General features: G+C 39.9%; 1 protein-coding gene across 1 annotated transcript; it reads right to left on the bottom strand.

Moving 5' to 3' along the window:
- Nucleotides 1–5,703: 5,703 nt before the first annotated feature.
- On the bottom strand, nt 5,704–6,425 carry LOC128739451 (myoglobin-like). The gene is made up of 4 exons (XM_053834937.1): nt 6,283–6,425; nt 6,098–6,219; nt 5,921–6,027; nt 5,704–5,853 (listed from the first exon to the last, which is right to left on the bottom strand). Exons 1-4 carry the CDS (start codon nt 6,423–6,425, stop codon nt 5,734–5,736), a joined length of 492 nt encoding a protein of 163 aa, XP_053690912.1. The 3' UTR covers nt 5,704–5,733.
- Between the last annotated feature and the right edge of the window lie 9,682 nt (nt 6,426–16,107).

Genomic DNA, 16,107 nt, shown 5'->3' with positions numbered 1-16,107 from the left:
ACCTGGGACCCAGTACAAGTTGACTTGGTTACGACGAGACAATTTTTGGAGTGATTGAATACATTCCCAGACAAGTTTTGATGTGCATGTCGCCGACTTTAGAGCGTTTAGAGCTGCTTGGCTGTCGCACATGATGCATATATTTGAATGTTTATAGTTCCTGCGCAAGCACACAGTCGTACATTCTAGAATTGCTTGTATTTCAGCTTGGAATACAGTTGGCCATCTGCCCATAGAAATTGACATGTCTATTCCTGGGCCAGTGACTCCTGCTCCCACTTGATTGTCCATTTTTGAACCATCTGTATAGAAAACTGTCGAGCCTGGACGAATATCGGGACCACCATCTTCCCAGGAATCACGTCTAGGCTCAAATACACGAAATATTCGGTTGAAGTTGTATTTTTTCTCCATCCAATCTTCATTACTGGTTACAAGAGGATTTATACTAATAGTTTTTAGAATACTGAGATGACCTGTTAAGTCCCCTTCAAAAAGGTTCTTTGATCTTTTGATCCTCAGAGCACTTTTTTCAGCTTCTAATTGTATAAACTGATGCAATGGAAGTATATAGAGTAAAGCATCCAATGCCTTCGAAGGTGTACTTCTCATTGCACCTGTTATTGAGAGAGTGGCTAGCCTTTGAAGCTTTTCCAGCTTTGTTTGGGTAGTTTTCTCTTTCGTTTTTGGCTACCAGACCAACAAAGCATAGGTAATCCTGGGTCTGACAATGGCCGAATAGATCCAATGGATCATCTTCGGTTTCAGTCCCCATTGCTTACCAAACGTTCTTTTACATATCCATAGAGCATTTGTTGCTTTGTTTACTGCTTGCTCTAGATGTGTGTTCCAATTGAGTTTTCTGTCAAGAAATACTCCAAGATATTTAACAGTGTCTGAAAGTTTTAAAAGTGTTCCTTTCAATCTGATGTTATTTAATGTAAATTTTTTCCTTCTCGTAAATGGTATGATAGAAGTTTTATTGGCATTTATGCTGAGACCCTGCCTATCACACCATGATGAAATCAAATTTAAAGCCATTTGCATTCGGTCAGCGATAATAGAATCAAATTTTCCTCGAACAATTATGACTATATCATCTGCGAAGCCAATTATTTCAAAGCCTAGCGCCGTCAACTTTTGAAGAAGATCATCAACTATTAAAGACCACAGTAGAGGTGATATTACGCCTCCTTGTGGGCAACCTTTTACTGCTCTAATGCTTATAGATGAGCTTCCAAGGCTTGCTGATATCTCCCTTTTTGATAACATTTCGCTAATTCGCTAAGTTCAGGTTACATCAATCCACAAAGATGTTAAACTCTCGTTGAAGACGGATTGCATCGACCTTGGAGTGAATCCTCAGGTAAATCTTAATATTATCGGCGTAGGATAAACGATGGCCTTTAAGAACGTGGTTGACATCATTGAAGTACAGCAGGAAGATTAATGGTCCCAAATGATTGCCTTGTGGGATTCCAGACGAGGCTGAAAACGCATTAGATTGAAAACTTTCAACCGTCGCAACCAGTTTACGACCATCCATCCATTCTTTTGGTAGCTTCTCCTTCTCTCAAATTTCGGTCTTACCAGCGGCTTTGTTAGTTTTTAGTAAGCCGATTTCTCGTTTGACTTCTTGGAGATCAGGTGCTAGGGCATTACTATCTTTAATGGGTACTCCTAGGTTAACTTCCATTTCGCCTTTTTGTGCAACAACGCCATTGAGGTGATCATCGAAGAACGAAGAACCAGCAGCATTCCGCGATAATTTTTTATAAACACACTTTTTTTCCTGTATAGACTCATCACTGCGACCAGTATCGTTTGATCTATTGTGATATCGCCCGGGTGTTTGCTGTATACCCGCACTGCATTTATTTTTGCTATAATCGCTATTGAGTGAGCGGTATGCTTATTGAATTTTATGCGTGCTTGTGTGTAATTGGGTACCCTTCCTTTAATGCTTTTCTCTACTTTACCCACCACATTCCACATGACAGCGCTGTCCCCAGCCTTGGCACAAATAATCATTTTCGCTCTGTCAATAGGCCATATCGGAATAACATAGAATTCAGCATGAAGGAAGGGTGGTGAGGGGCCTGAGAATAAACCCATGCTAAAGTCACTTTGACATCGAATGGCCTAATTCTACTAAGGTTCGAACCCATGACCATTCGCTTGTCAAAGCAGAATCGGTAACCTTACGGCTACAGTTCCCCAATAAATACGCTTACTCAGGTCCACTCCCCTTTTATGTTCCAGCCAGTGTTGCCACATGTACAGGGGACATGTACATGTACTCAAGGCAAGGGGTTTCCAGTAAGGCGTAAAAGTGCGTAGTAATCAGAGATTACTTTTGTAATCACTTACGAACTAATCAGGTAATCACTTCCCGTAGTCGGATCATTACAAATTTAGTATCAAAATAAGCGGAAAAGACCGCAGAATCAAAATCTGTGATAACAAAATAATGATTTTTTCATAGATTTTATGTCGTTCATGTCCCCTTAATATGAAGTAAAGCTTCAAGCCCAAATTAGTCTAATTTAAAGTCCTATGTCAAGTTCGATTTCAACTCTGTTTCTATTTTCTAGTCAAATTTCAACTTTACAATTTACACCCAAAAATGCAAAGTTTTCCACGGCCGGTATTTTTGTGATAGGTAATAATAGATTCGTCATTCTATAATTATTCCGAAGGTCGGGTGCTCCACCTTTATGTTTATGCCAAGACATATTGACTACTAAACTCTACTTAAAAACCGACTAGCAGCATTAACAACAGGTTTTGTCTGCTGGCTTCTAACTGAGCCAACTGATTTCTGCAACAAGTCCAGTGTTTCACAGGGAAGTTATCTAGGACCATTATTTTTTCCTCGCTTTTATTTTGTAATGAAACCTGGAAACATGTTACCTACTATATGCGGATGATCTAAAAATATTCCTTGTTGTAAGATCAGTGGAGGTCTGCAAATAGATGCAAGATTTTATAAATCGATTTGCAGATTGGTATCCTAAGAACAACACGATAAGCGTTTCCCATCATCTCATTTATCAGAAGCAAAATTCAAATTATAATCCCTTGCACCTTTCAGCACTATCAAACTAGTGGGGTTATCTTTGTCAAGTGCAATGATCTATGGGATTCACTTTATATTGATTTAATTATAGCGCTTGAGTTAATCACTATCGTTTTCATTTTCTGTTGAATGTTTGTGAATTGCTTTGTTGAAGATGAGCAAAAGTCGTTTTAAATCTGACTCAAATTGAGTCTGACGAAGATGAATCCGGCCAGATGATCATAGGACCCTCGTGTTGTTTCAACACAGGAAGCAGACGCTTCTGTAGACACTTCTTGAGGTAGATCTGCCCGTTTGCGGTCCCGGTAGTCACGAACGGCGCACTCTGTTTGCCACATGAGCAGATCGCTTGCCAACTTATGTATTTCTTGGCAAACTTTGAAAGTTTTTGCTTTCTTATTTCCTCTGGAACACCAAAATTGCGCTGGGCGGTGAAAAACAGTAGCCCCAAAAGATGCCGGAAGTTCCCCTTGGCGTAAGTCTCATCACCCATGATGAGACAATGAGGCTTCGTCAGCATCTGGGATTACACTTAATGGACCGTGACTTTCCCATCGTATTTTGCCGTTCGTCACGATTTGGAGCCTTCTGCACTTTGTAGGTATGCAGTCCCTCCCGTTCCTTGGCTCTCTGGACGAAAGACTTGGACAGATTCAACTTTTTGGTCAGTTTCCTGAAAGAAGCATTGGAATTCTCCTTCAACGCTTCCACGACAGGCTTGTGATCCTAATCATCAATAAAACATCCATTCTGACCGCATTTCTACTTCTGTTCGATGCTTAGAGTTTCGTAGTAACGTTTAACCACTCAATTCACGGTTGAGTGCACGATTCCGAGTTGTTTTCCGATATCCCGATAAGATAGGTGAGGATTTTCCAGGTGCTTGCGCAAAATCAATTCGCGACGTTCCTTTTTGGGTGACGCCATTTTTTCCAATTTTCCAAAAACTGACAACGATAAAAATAAAGTGTAAACAATATACTCTACACTACTTCTACTCAAATTTTCAAGAAAAAATACCCAATCGGTAATTTTCTACAGCGTTTCTTCCGTGGTGCAATTTGATGTGGGACGATTTCTTTCGCATAGAAAAGAAAAAACCAGGATTTTTTAACCAGAAATTTGAACCACCTTACCGCAGTCGCAGTCAGGTGAAACATGTGACAACACGGTACGAGACGTTCCAGTGTGGTGGTGTGTTTCTAATGAAGCCGCCAGCGTGGAATGGAGCACTGGAAAAGCTGTCACCCCCAAGTTCGAGAGAGCATTAGATAGGTACAGCGAGTTTTTCCCGACCGTCGCGCCGCCGCCAGCCAGAGAGAAAGCGAGCGAGCGAGCGAGCGAATGGAAAGGAGAGCGCATCCTGTGTTGTTGTTTGTGCGAACCTCCTCTTACTTTCGCATCGGGGTACGGAGAGTCACAGGTACTTGACTATAGATTGTGCAGTTTGGTTTGAAAATTTAGCTCTGATTTTTTTAGTTCCTGTAGTTAATTGAAATTTTGTTAACGAGAAGCGGAAATTTCGTCTTCCTTTACGTGTCTGTAAATGGACGGTTATTTTCCCCAGTGCAAGTGTGCAAGAAGAGCCAATCGGCAACAAAGTTCGAGTGAAAAGTGCTAGAAACAGTACAGTGTTTTTCCCAGAAAAGCAGGATTAGCTGACCTAAACAGCACAGGAAGTTTTGCATTCGACTGGCATTGTTTGTTGACCAATATTTTCCCGTTTGGACGATTATGTAAGAATTCAACCTGCAACTAGTAATGTAAGTATTCGCACTATTGTCCCCATTTTCAGAAGATCCAAGGCAATGACTTTCCGAACGTGCGGGGTATGAGAGAAAAAAAAAGAATGTAAAAACGCACCATCAACGTTCGTTCGCGAATACCCAGTTGTAGGACTTCTTTGTTTGGTTTTTCCGCGACGTTCGTCGTCCGGCCGCTCTGCGCCCGTTTCCGCTTGGGTCCCGTCTTAAGAAAGTATTCTAGCGAATGCTGACGACGATGGTGGTGAAGGCGGTGCTGGTGCTATTGCCGCTGCTGCTGGTGGCAGCAGTTTTAGTGCCAGACGCGCAAAAAAAAAAAATAAGTGCAAAATGACAAAAAAATCGATTTTCGCGCTTATTCGAAGTTAGCTTCGGTCGAGTGTGGGTCAACTGCGGAGGGTGTTCTGCTCCTGGCTGTTGCTTTGTCACCCACTCGCATTCGCGGTAACACAACATCAACAGCAGCGATTCCGGTTATCTTTCCCGGTGCGCGATCCTTCTTTCGCTGCACAATTTGTTTTGTTTATAGGTCAGTGAAAATGGAAGGAAAAAGGTTATCGCTACTGTTTTCGTTCTATCGGAGATTAGTACTTTTATAATTGTCGCCAAAGTAGGCAGTGAAACAGACTGCTTTTTGCCAGTTTTAATGAATTTAATGTTGTCTTTCTGCGAAATCTTAACACTCCAAGTAGAATTATACTTCTAATTCCCGTTTTATGAATTATATCTTCTTTGTTCACTACAGCTTTCCAATGTTATGTTCAAAGAAATTTCTATCCTCTTGTTTTGAAAGTTATTTTTCATAAAAATAATTAAAATTATTGTTTTTCACAAACTTGTGTCAACTCCTTGTGGGTCATTTACAAACATCTAGCATGTATATCTATAAAACTAGGTTTCAAATGAATTGACAACACTTTCTAGGAATGCGACCAATCCTTCATCTAAAGTTTTTGAGCGATGACTTGCCAATGCCTCGAGGCAGTAGTCCTTGATAACTTCACAAACAATCTGTGAAAAGCCAAATAACAATAACAAAAAAAACATTTGAGTCATGAGATAAAAGGTTATTGAATACCTCCATGTCTTTTTTGATGATGCCACGCATTTTATGATTCCTCGCCATTTTAGCAAGGGTACATTTGAACATGACTGGGTTTTCGAGCCCATAGTCGATCAGTGACCCTAGAGGAATTAATTAGTAAAATTAGTTACTTTGTTTAATGGCTACAATAAGAAATAAATCAGTCCTCACCGATTAGTTGCATTACATTCAGAGCGTGCGCATGCAGCGACTTGTTGTCTTTCAGCTCGATTGCCTCAGTGTCCTGTGAAAAATCAAAGTAGCTGACATACTTGGGATGTTCTTCGAAGAAACTGTCAATGAAGCGTCAGATAATTTAAGAACTGTTCTTCCCATAGTGAACCCAACAATCCTACCGTATAAATATGTTGCGCCCATGCGTTATCATGTCCTGTTTTACGATGCTCCATGCTGCCACTACGGCGACCTTCTGGGACTTGGTCAGTCCGGTATCGTCCGGTAATTGTAACGCGGATAAATCCTGTTCTTGGGTAGTCATTTTTCACGGGAACCAACAGAGTTAGCTGAAAGCACAAAACACAAACAATTCACTGAAACGCATGCCTACTTTGACTAAGTTAAATTAAGCAGTCCTTCAAAGTTTGATTGTCATTTTATAATTTCTTGAACTGTATTTCTTAGCTTTATCACTTATCACTATATCACTAGCTTTAAAGTTATCCACTCTCTATGTCTGTGACTTGTTTTTCTAAGTAACTTGGAAACTTTTTCTAAGATTTCTTAAATTTATCAGCAACTACCAGACGTACCTAGGGAGACGTTTAAGCAAGAATTAACGCTTTAGAAAAAGTGCTACCCCCTTTATATACATCGACATTATCGATTAGCCAAACATCAACCCAAGAAGAAAGTAACATCAAAAATAAAAACTTCACTTTTATTGCGACCAATTTGCTGTCCTGATGCTTTAACGGGTAACCGGTGCGGTGACCGATCGGCAGAGGGGACATGACGCAGCCAAAGTAATACCCCTGCCGCTCGTTGTTGCTGTGTATCGGTACCAGTAATTAGACGACCCCTGTCAAGGCTGCCAGCCGAGGTGATTCGTCGTTAGTGTCTGTCTACGGACCGAGTGCGTGTGATTGGACGAGGTGCTTCCGTGCAAGACATCCCCAGCCCCGGTAAAAGTGGCGTCTTTTCACCTAAAATTCGAATGAAACTAATTTAGATAGATTGTAATCAGTCACCTATCGTGGGGCATTGACATTCCCTTTCGATTGTAAAGACAAATTGTCGAAAGACTTGTGACAATTCTTTCAACATTTTATGAAGAGCACAGTCGCTATCAATTTCTAGGTCTATAAGCTATTATGATTACAACTAACTTTTGGAAATAAAACTTCAAAACAACAGCATTAATCCATCTGCAAGCGAAGGTATGCATTTCTCCTAAATTTTTATCGGTTTTTAACATTTAACATCTAAAAACTGTTTGTATTTCCTCTATTAAAATACAAACTACTCGCGCCTCCTTTAAAATTTTTCGTGTATTGTTTCGTATTTATTTGAAAGAAGCGTTGTCTTCGGCTTTATGAATTTAACAGAACAGAATTTTCCATTTTGGCCAAAAAACGGCTTGTCCAATTTGATCACCTTTAATTGTGCTTTTCAAACACGCACATGCATACGCATTTTTACTCAATTACAGAGCTCATTTTTTCGGAAGGAAATTATAGTTTTTATTCCGTGAAGAAGGAACGGTAAATAATAACGTCCCCCCTCCATGACTTTTCGTTCGATTACCATCAAATTATCATTGTGTGTTTAATTTATGGGAATCTTGGTCGTGTTTTGAAAACATGAATTAGACTAAAAATAATCATCCCCGCGCTAATGAAATGGAAGTATCCATGAATACGTAAATAAATGGTTCATGCGGACATCGCCGCTTTAGTGCTGCTGCTGTCAACAGTCCGGCCTGTCCAAAAAGTAAACTACATGAATAATTATTTGAAGATTGTTCAACTGAAAGTTTATAGATTGTACTTTTGGTTATGTATCTATGTATATCACAGTAAAAAAACTGAGTTTTCACTCGTATTCTACTAAGACGCTCCAAATACTTCATTGAGTTTTCATTACAATTGTTATAATCACTAGCGTGCCCAGACATAAACAAAAAAAACTGACTTGAACTAGAAATTAGCGTTGAAATCTGACTTAACATAGGACATTTAATTAGACTTAAGTTTTGACTAATTTAGGCTACCCGGACATGTTGAGAATTTAGCAGAAAGTCCCGGATTTGGATGGCTTGTCCCGAATGGCGATTTTTTATCATACGAGGTGAAAGTTGAAATACTCAGAGAAACGCCACAGATAAGACAGATACTTTCTGAAAATTTCGAAAAAAATCAAGAAATTCTCTATTAACGAAGAAATTTTGAAACAAGGACATTTAGTTGAAAAATTTGAGCTTGAAATGGAAATTGGATTTAAAATCAGGCTTAAATTTAAAGGAAATTACTGAATTGGAAGTTTTTCTTCCAATTAGACATTAAATCGAACTCAAAACATTTATTCGAAACTGGACTTGAAATTTTATTTGATATTGGAATTGAATTAGACTTGTAATTAGATATAAAAATAAACTTGAAATTGAACTTAAGATTGGAATTGAAGTTGGACATAAATGAGATTTAAATTTGATTTGGAATCAGACTTGGAATTACATTTAAAATTAGACTTGAAATTAGAATTAAATTAGACTTGAAATTTGGCTTAAAGTCGGACATGCAGTTGAACTTGACATTGAACATTAAATTACACTAGAATTTTGACTAATGTGAACCTGAAGTTTTACTTCAAACCGAACATAGACAATAAATTAGATAAGTTGTATTTTTTTTATTTATTTATATTTGTTTATTTATTTATTTCTCTCTTTGATTTTTTCCATGGAGCAGAGAAAGGCCCGTTGAAGTAAACACCTTTCAGGTTTCTTCTCTAACACGCATAAAACCTCCTCATCTTTTAATTGAACTACATCATTTTACACTTTTTTAACAATTAACCTCAGGTGAGCAATAACTCTTTTAAGAAGGTGGGAATTGTGGGTGGGTGGCAGGCGTGGAATGTATGGTGGGCGGCGCGTAGTGATTGACGATTTGTAGCCGGCAGCGATGTGGCGACAGGCATCGGAAAATAGAAGAAAATGTAGTGTCTTAGATTAAATGCTGACGGTAGGTAGTGCTGGAGCTTGTGTTTCAATATTTTTTTACAGCAAGGTAACTTTAGTTGAAATTAGAATTGAATTTTTTTTTGTTTTATTCCCTCGTGTGTTTAACCTCTTTTCTGTTCCGTTTTCCCTCTTTTTCAGTCTCGTTTTTCTACTTTTTCTTCCGTTTTTTCTTCTTTTCTGTACCGTTTTCTTGATTTTTGCGCTATAACTTACCTTCAGCTTTTCGTCATTTTCTCTCGTCCGATTTCTTGTTTCATTGTTCCGTTTGCCTGTCTCATTTTTTCCTATTTTCAACTTTATGTTTCTTGCGTTTTTCATTCTTTTTTTTTCTTTCCCGTTTTCTCCTTTCCCTTTTCTTTTCCTTCCCAGTTTTCGTCTTTTTCTAGCTTTTTTTACCTCATTTCCTCCTAATTTTTCGTCTTCATTCGTTCCGTTTTACCTTATTCTGATTCCCTGTTTGTCGTCTTTTCTGTCACGTTTACTCACGTTGTTTGCTTCCTTTTTCCTTTTCCTCTCCAGTTTTCTTTTTCATCTTCCGTTTTTCGTCTTCCTTTAGTCCATTTTCCCTTTTTTGCATTCGTTTTTTTATATTTTCTTTCTTTTTTTCTATCCCTTTTTGCTTTTTTGTCTCATCTTTCTCTTCTTCTATCCCGTATGATCTCTTTTTCCCATTTTCCTCTATCGTTTTCTCTCTCAATTCTTTTTCCTTTTGTTTCTTTTAAGACCGCTGTTTCCTCTTTCTCTCTTCCTTTTCTCTTCTTTGCCTATCCCGTTTCTTCCATTCCTCATTTTTCGGTCTGTTTTCCTTTTTGCTGTCTTGTAATTGGCTTTCTTATGTCCCGGTTTCGTCATGTTTTATGCTATTTTACTCCTTTCCTATTCTATTTTTCGTTTTTGTCTGTGCTCTGTCTGTCTTATTATGTCCTGCTTATTCTTTTTTGACAGATCACGTACTGTTTTCCTTCTCCATCTTATCCATTTTGTCTAGCGTTTCCTTTTTTTCTGTACCTTTTTTCTGTTCTCGCTTTCCTTCTCCTGTATTTGCACCTGCTCTGTTGCTTTTTTTCCGGTTTTTCCCCTTTTTTGTCAAGTTTTCCTCCTCTTCCATCCAGTTTATGGTGGTTTTCCTATCGTTTTCATAATTTTTTAAATGATTCTCATTTTTCTGTTTATTATTTCCGCTATTCTTCTTTCTGTTCATCCTCCTGGTGTTTTCTCTCTTTCTATCTCGTTGTTTTCTTCAATTTTTTTCTCTTTTTATGTCCCGTTCCTTTCCATTTTGTCACGTTTTATTCGTTTGTTTGTTTTTCGGATTAGCTACGAATGGCCGAAAGACAAGTGGTCGAATCCCAAGTAACAATCCAATGGCAAATTGGTCTTATTCATTTCTTATAATAGTTTTATCAGAGCATTTCAAAGTCTGTTAGGTTTTATAATGTTTCTCCTCAAGTGAATTTTATCTTATTTGAATTACATTTCTGAAGTATGACTGAAGGAGACTTGAAGAATCACTCATAAAACTAAATTATCAATAAGTGTAATTCACCTTATAAGGGGTTTTAAAGGATACTTCATTTTTGCTTAAAAACGACGCTCCTTAAAACTTAACAATAGTTTTGACAAAAACTTATGACATTCTTCTGCAAGATTCGTTTATCTTAACAATACTGCCATAAAACTCTCCTAAAATCGTATATTTTTGAAAGAGAAATTATACTCTTGAATAAGAACATTCTAACGTAAACAACTAATCTGTCAAAATGGGCGTCTGAACCTAAAGAAAATTGAAGAATACAGATCTTTTAAACGAAAATAAAGCGAAAATCTGTGTAAATTTTGGAAAATTCTTTCATATGAACATTCAGCGAAGTCACAAAACAATAAAGATCTCAGGACTAACTTCAAGTAATTCAAACAATTCTTATTCAAGCGCAACTTGTCTTCTTCAAGAATACAATAAGTATTGATGAACTTATCGCGCTCTTGGAAAAATGTTCTTTGTCTTGTGCAAGAAATGTTAGTCTAATAAGCGCTTTCGGGTTGATTTAGATAAAACCATTGAAAAAATGGCGAACAGGAATATTTTGATTACTTTTGAAATTGTAGTCAATTGCATATGGGCGCTTATAAATATGGTATTATGCAATACCATTAGTGATCTTATCTTTTTAAATAAATGTTTAGACATATAAAAGCCTTTTTTCCACAATTAGTTAAAAATTTGGTAGCTATCAACTTCTTCATAAATCATTAATTTTTTTTATTATTTAATTTTTCAATAATCTAGCAAAAATGACTGGCGCGTTAAAATTTTCTAACTTTCATGTCACAAAACATCGACAAACCGAGCGTGGCATGAAAAATTTCTCTTTCATGAGCAACAAAGCAGCTGCTTTTATCACCATTTTTATTTTCAATTTTCATTTATACCCATTTCGAAATAGCAATATCTGTGAATGCTTATAGCTTATAGCTCTTAGTCAATTTAAAATATTTAAGACTGTGAAAAGTGTATGATGTCTTGCAAGTGTTCTTTGAAGAGACAACAATAAAATCATCAACACTTGTGGCGGTTTTCTTTTTGTTTCAAGCGACTCTTGGATGTCATTATAAACAGATGTCGATAAGAATTACAAGTTTTAAAAGGATCTTTGGAAATTTTCTTGAGAGCCTTCTTTAGTGTGGGCCTCCCTCGCCTCATAAGGGTTTTATGGCTGTTTTATCGCAGTTTTGTAGTATTACAAGTTTTGAGATCGGTTTTAAGCAGCAAATGCTGGAAACCTCTTCAAGTGTACCTTAAAATTGAAATTGTTACTTGGGATGGCATATTCGGCCGAAGAAATTCACGGCTTTCAAACTGCACAAATGTTGGGTATATGCTGTCCTTACTCATTGCCGCTCGTTTGGATTCAACTAAGAGATTATCCCTACTAATCAGTAAACCTAGGAAAATGCATGCGACAGAACTCTTCAAAAAGGTAATAAATCACTAGCAACATCACTTCAGTGGGTGATTTCCAGGATTTTGGTGGAGGAGTGAGTGGAAGATTTATCTACAGGAAGGATTGAAACCAAGCGGTTGTACTACAGATATTTCTGGAGAACTTGTCGGCATGTGAAAATCAGTGACCAGTCATTGACCTGACAAGAACACTGAATTTAGGCATAAAGTGTTGTAAAAGAAACTTACAATGAAACTTTTCGATTGACGACGTTCTCAGTGGTTCATAGCCTCTTATTCAGCAACTCCTATTCCTACCTCCTCGTGGTACCAGCCGGGATACGAGCAACTTTGGTGGAGATCGGGTAACCAACCCTGGTGGAAGCCAAGGTCGTATGCTGACAGGAAAGGAGGGCTCTTTCGAGCTTCGTTGGCCCTCCTGCGAAACAGGGGGTTGATAAAGCAGGCTTTGCAAGCCGTCACCACGAAAAATACTAAAGCACGGAACGAAGAACAAATAAATTCTTACTGGAACAATTGAAATAGACCTACGCGACGAAAAAGGACTATGGATTGGAAACTCGGGACGTGGAACTGCCGATCTCTCAACTTCCAAGGAAGCATTCGAGTGCTCTCCGACGTATTGAAGAGCCGCAAGTTCGACGTCGTAACGCTGCAGGAGGTGTGCTGGAAGAGCTCAACGGTACGTGCGTTCAGATATGGACATACCATCTACCAGAGCTGCGACAACACACACGAACTGGGTACAGCTTTCATAGTGATGGGCGAGATGCGGAAACGGGTAATTGGGTAGTGGCCAATCAATCCTCGAATGTGCAGGTTGAGGATCAAGGGCCGATTCTTCAATATAAGCATCATCAACGTGCACAGCCCTCACCTCAGAAGTACCGATGACGGCAAGGATGAATTCTACGCGCAGTTGGAGAGTGAATACGACCGCTGCCCAAAACATGATATCAAGATCGTCAACGGGGATTTCAATGCTCAGGTCGGCCAGGAATAGGAATACAAACCGGTGATTGGGATGTTAAGTGCACACCCACGGACCAATGAAATGGGCCTAAGACTTATCGACTTTGCCGCCTCCAAGAACATGGCCGTACGTAGTATCTTTTTCCAGCATAGAATCCATCACAAGTACACCTGGAGGTCACCAAATCAGACAGAATCACAGATCGTCCACGTTTTGATCGACAGTCGTTACTTCTCAGACATTATCGACGTCAGATCCTATCGAAGCGTTAACGTTGACTCGGACCACTACGTAGTGATGGTTAAGATGCGCCCAAGACTCTCCGTTGTGAACAACATTCGGTACTGACGCCAGCCTCGGTTAGATCTCGCGTGGCTGAAGCAACCAGACGTCGCCGCAAACTACGCGCATTCACTCGAAGCTGCGCTGCCGGAAGAGAACGAGCTGGACAAAGCCCATCACGAGAACTGTTGGAACACTATCAAAACAGCCATCAGCAGTATAGCGGAGAGCTCCATCGGGCATGTGGCCCGGAATCAGCGGAACGATTGGTTTGACGATCAATGTAGGAGGGTGATGGATGAAGAGAAGGCTGCGCGGGCGGCCAAGATGCGCAGTGCCACACGACAGAACGTGGAAAGACACAAACAGAAGAAGATGCAGCGGAACCAAATCTTTCGGGAGAAAAAGCGCTACCTGGAAGAGCAGGAATATGCAGAGTTGGAGCAGCTGCATCGTTCTTAAGAAACGCGAAAGTTCTACCAGAAACTGGACGAATCCCGCAAAGGCTTTGTGCCGCGAGCCGAAATGTGTCGGGATAAGACTGGCAGTATTCTGACGGACGATCGTGAGGTGACCGATAGGTGGAAGCAGCACTTCGATAAACACCTGAACAGCGCCCAGGCGGATAACCATGGCGGCTGGGAAAGCGATTTCGACGGTGCAACAAACGGGGAAGAGGTGCCAGCCCCAACGATAGGCGAAGTTAAGAAGGCCATCATGCAGCTAAAGAACAACAAGTCAGCTGGAAAAGATGGCATCGGAGCGGAGCTTATTAAAATGGGACCAGAAAAGCTGACCGTTTGTCTTCACCGACTAATTGTTAGAATTTGGGATACGGAACAGCTACCGGAGGAGTGGAAAGATGGGGTTATCTGCCCGATCTATAAAAAGAGCGACAAGTTGGACTGTGAGAACTATCGAGCGATCACCGTTATCAATGCCGCCTATAAAGTGCTGTCCCAAATCATTTTCCGCCAACTATCACCAATTGCGAATAGATTAGTGGGAGCTTATCAAGCCGGCTTCGTCGAAAGTCGGTCTACAACGGATCAAATATTTACACTGCGGCAAATCCTCCAAAAGGACCGTGAATACAGAGTTCCCACGCATCATTTATTCGTTGACTTCAAAGCCGCGTATGATACCATCGACCGGAAAGATTTCGGGTGGGTTGTTAAGTTAATTCGAATCACACAGAGAGCTTCGTCAAGGTGCATGCTGTTCAACATAGCGCTCTAAGGTGTTATGAACCGAGCGGATATCAACACGCGGGGCACGATATTCAACAAATCTAGTCAATTCGTCTGCTTTGCCGATGACATGGATATTATCGGCAGAACATCTGTGGCGGTGGCTGAACAGTACATCAAACTAAACCGAGGCCAACCGTCGCCGCTTGGACACTAATGTAACAATGTACGGCGATGAGTTTGAGGTAGTCGAACAATTAGTCTACCTGGAAGATAATGACACCAGTCGTAAGATTCGGAGGCATACTATTAGCGGAAGTCGTGCTTGCTATGGGCTTCATAAGTAAATTGCGATCGAATAGACTACGCTCTTGGTACAAAGTGTACCCTATGCAAGACGCTTATTAGACCGGTTGTTCTCTACGGGCATGAAGCGGATGGAGGCGGATGAATCATGAACTCGTACAGCTCTATGGCGAACCCAGTATTCAAAAGGTGGCTAAAACTGGACTGATACGATGGGCAGGACATGCTACAAGAATGCCGGACCCCTGCAAAGATAATGTTTGCCTCAAATCCGGTAGGAACAAGACAACCAGGATCGCAGCGAGCAAGATGGTTAGATCAGGTAGAGCGAAATCTGACGGAGAATACTCGGTGTCCAAGGAATTGGAGAAACTTTGTTCATTAGGTTTTGTCTTAGGACGGCAAGCCAACAAAGTGAATAAGTAAGATATAGCTACTTAGAGGCGCAAAGTAGAGACTTTGAATGGCCAGAACTATGTTGGGTGCTCCTTCTGAGTTCCCTTCCTCTCTAAATGATGATAGGGTAACCAACCTATTTTGGACCCCATCAGCAGCTGTACATAATTTGGACACTTCCATTTGATTTTGCTGTAAGTGTCCAAATTATGTACAGCTGTTGAGGGGGTCCAAAATAGGTTGGTTACCCTACAAGCAAAAGACAAAAGACGGGCCAGGATACCTTCCGAATGATATTGAGGAGCGTGGTGCTTGAGCCACAAACTTTTCCATTCACGAAACTTAATGCTAATACCTGTAGCTATTTCCTAAAAATATTCACCTACAGATTGAAGTAAATCACTTAAATATATCTGTTTAGTACAGCTTTTGAACAAAAGTCAGTCCAAATCAAGTAAAAGAAACTCCAGCTGAAGAGTGGAATAATTCCTTTCGAATTGGTAGCCACCAACCGCTGACTGACACCGCTGTTGATCTGCTTCCTGCACGAACATTTAACGATGTACATAGCACAGGAAATCCGGCTGAATACTTTAACACTATTGAGATTGCCGGGTCACAAGCCGTCCGTCAATGTGCTATTTAGCCGCTGCTTCCGCTGAGGAAAGACTCTGCACAATTTCGATCCAAAACGAGTTTTCCCTCTTGTGAACATGTTTCTGCACAGGGAAAGCTCCGAAAAAGACTAAGAACTCTATCCTAGCAATGACATGGCAAATGTTATGTTTTAGGTTAAATAAGATGAAGTATTAATAATCTGGATTACTCTTACAAAAAAGTGATTTAATCCAGATCCTAATCCAGAAGCTA

Source organism: Sabethes cyaneus, chromosome 3, assembly GCF_943734655.1.
Source record: "Sabethes cyaneus chromosome 3, idSabCyanKW18_F2, whole genome shotgun sequence".
Taxonomy (NCBI): Eukaryota; Metazoa; Arthropoda; class Insecta; order Diptera; family Culicidae; genus Sabethes; species Sabethes cyaneus.
This window is presented reverse-complemented; position numbering and strand designations above follow the sequence as displayed.

Coding starts and splice junctions, on each gene's coding strand:
- LOC128739451 (XM_053834937.1), bottom strand. CDS start 6,425: ATGACTACCCAAGAACAGGATTTATCCGCGTTACAATTACCGGACGAT. Junction 6,220..6,282: donor GGGCGCAACATATTTATACG/GTAGGATTGTTG, acceptor CTTCATTGACAG/TTTCTTCGAAGAACATCCCA. Junction 6,028..6,097: donor GAATGTAATGCAACTAATCG/GTGAGGACTGAT, acceptor TAATTCCTCTAG/GGTCACTGATCGACTATGGG.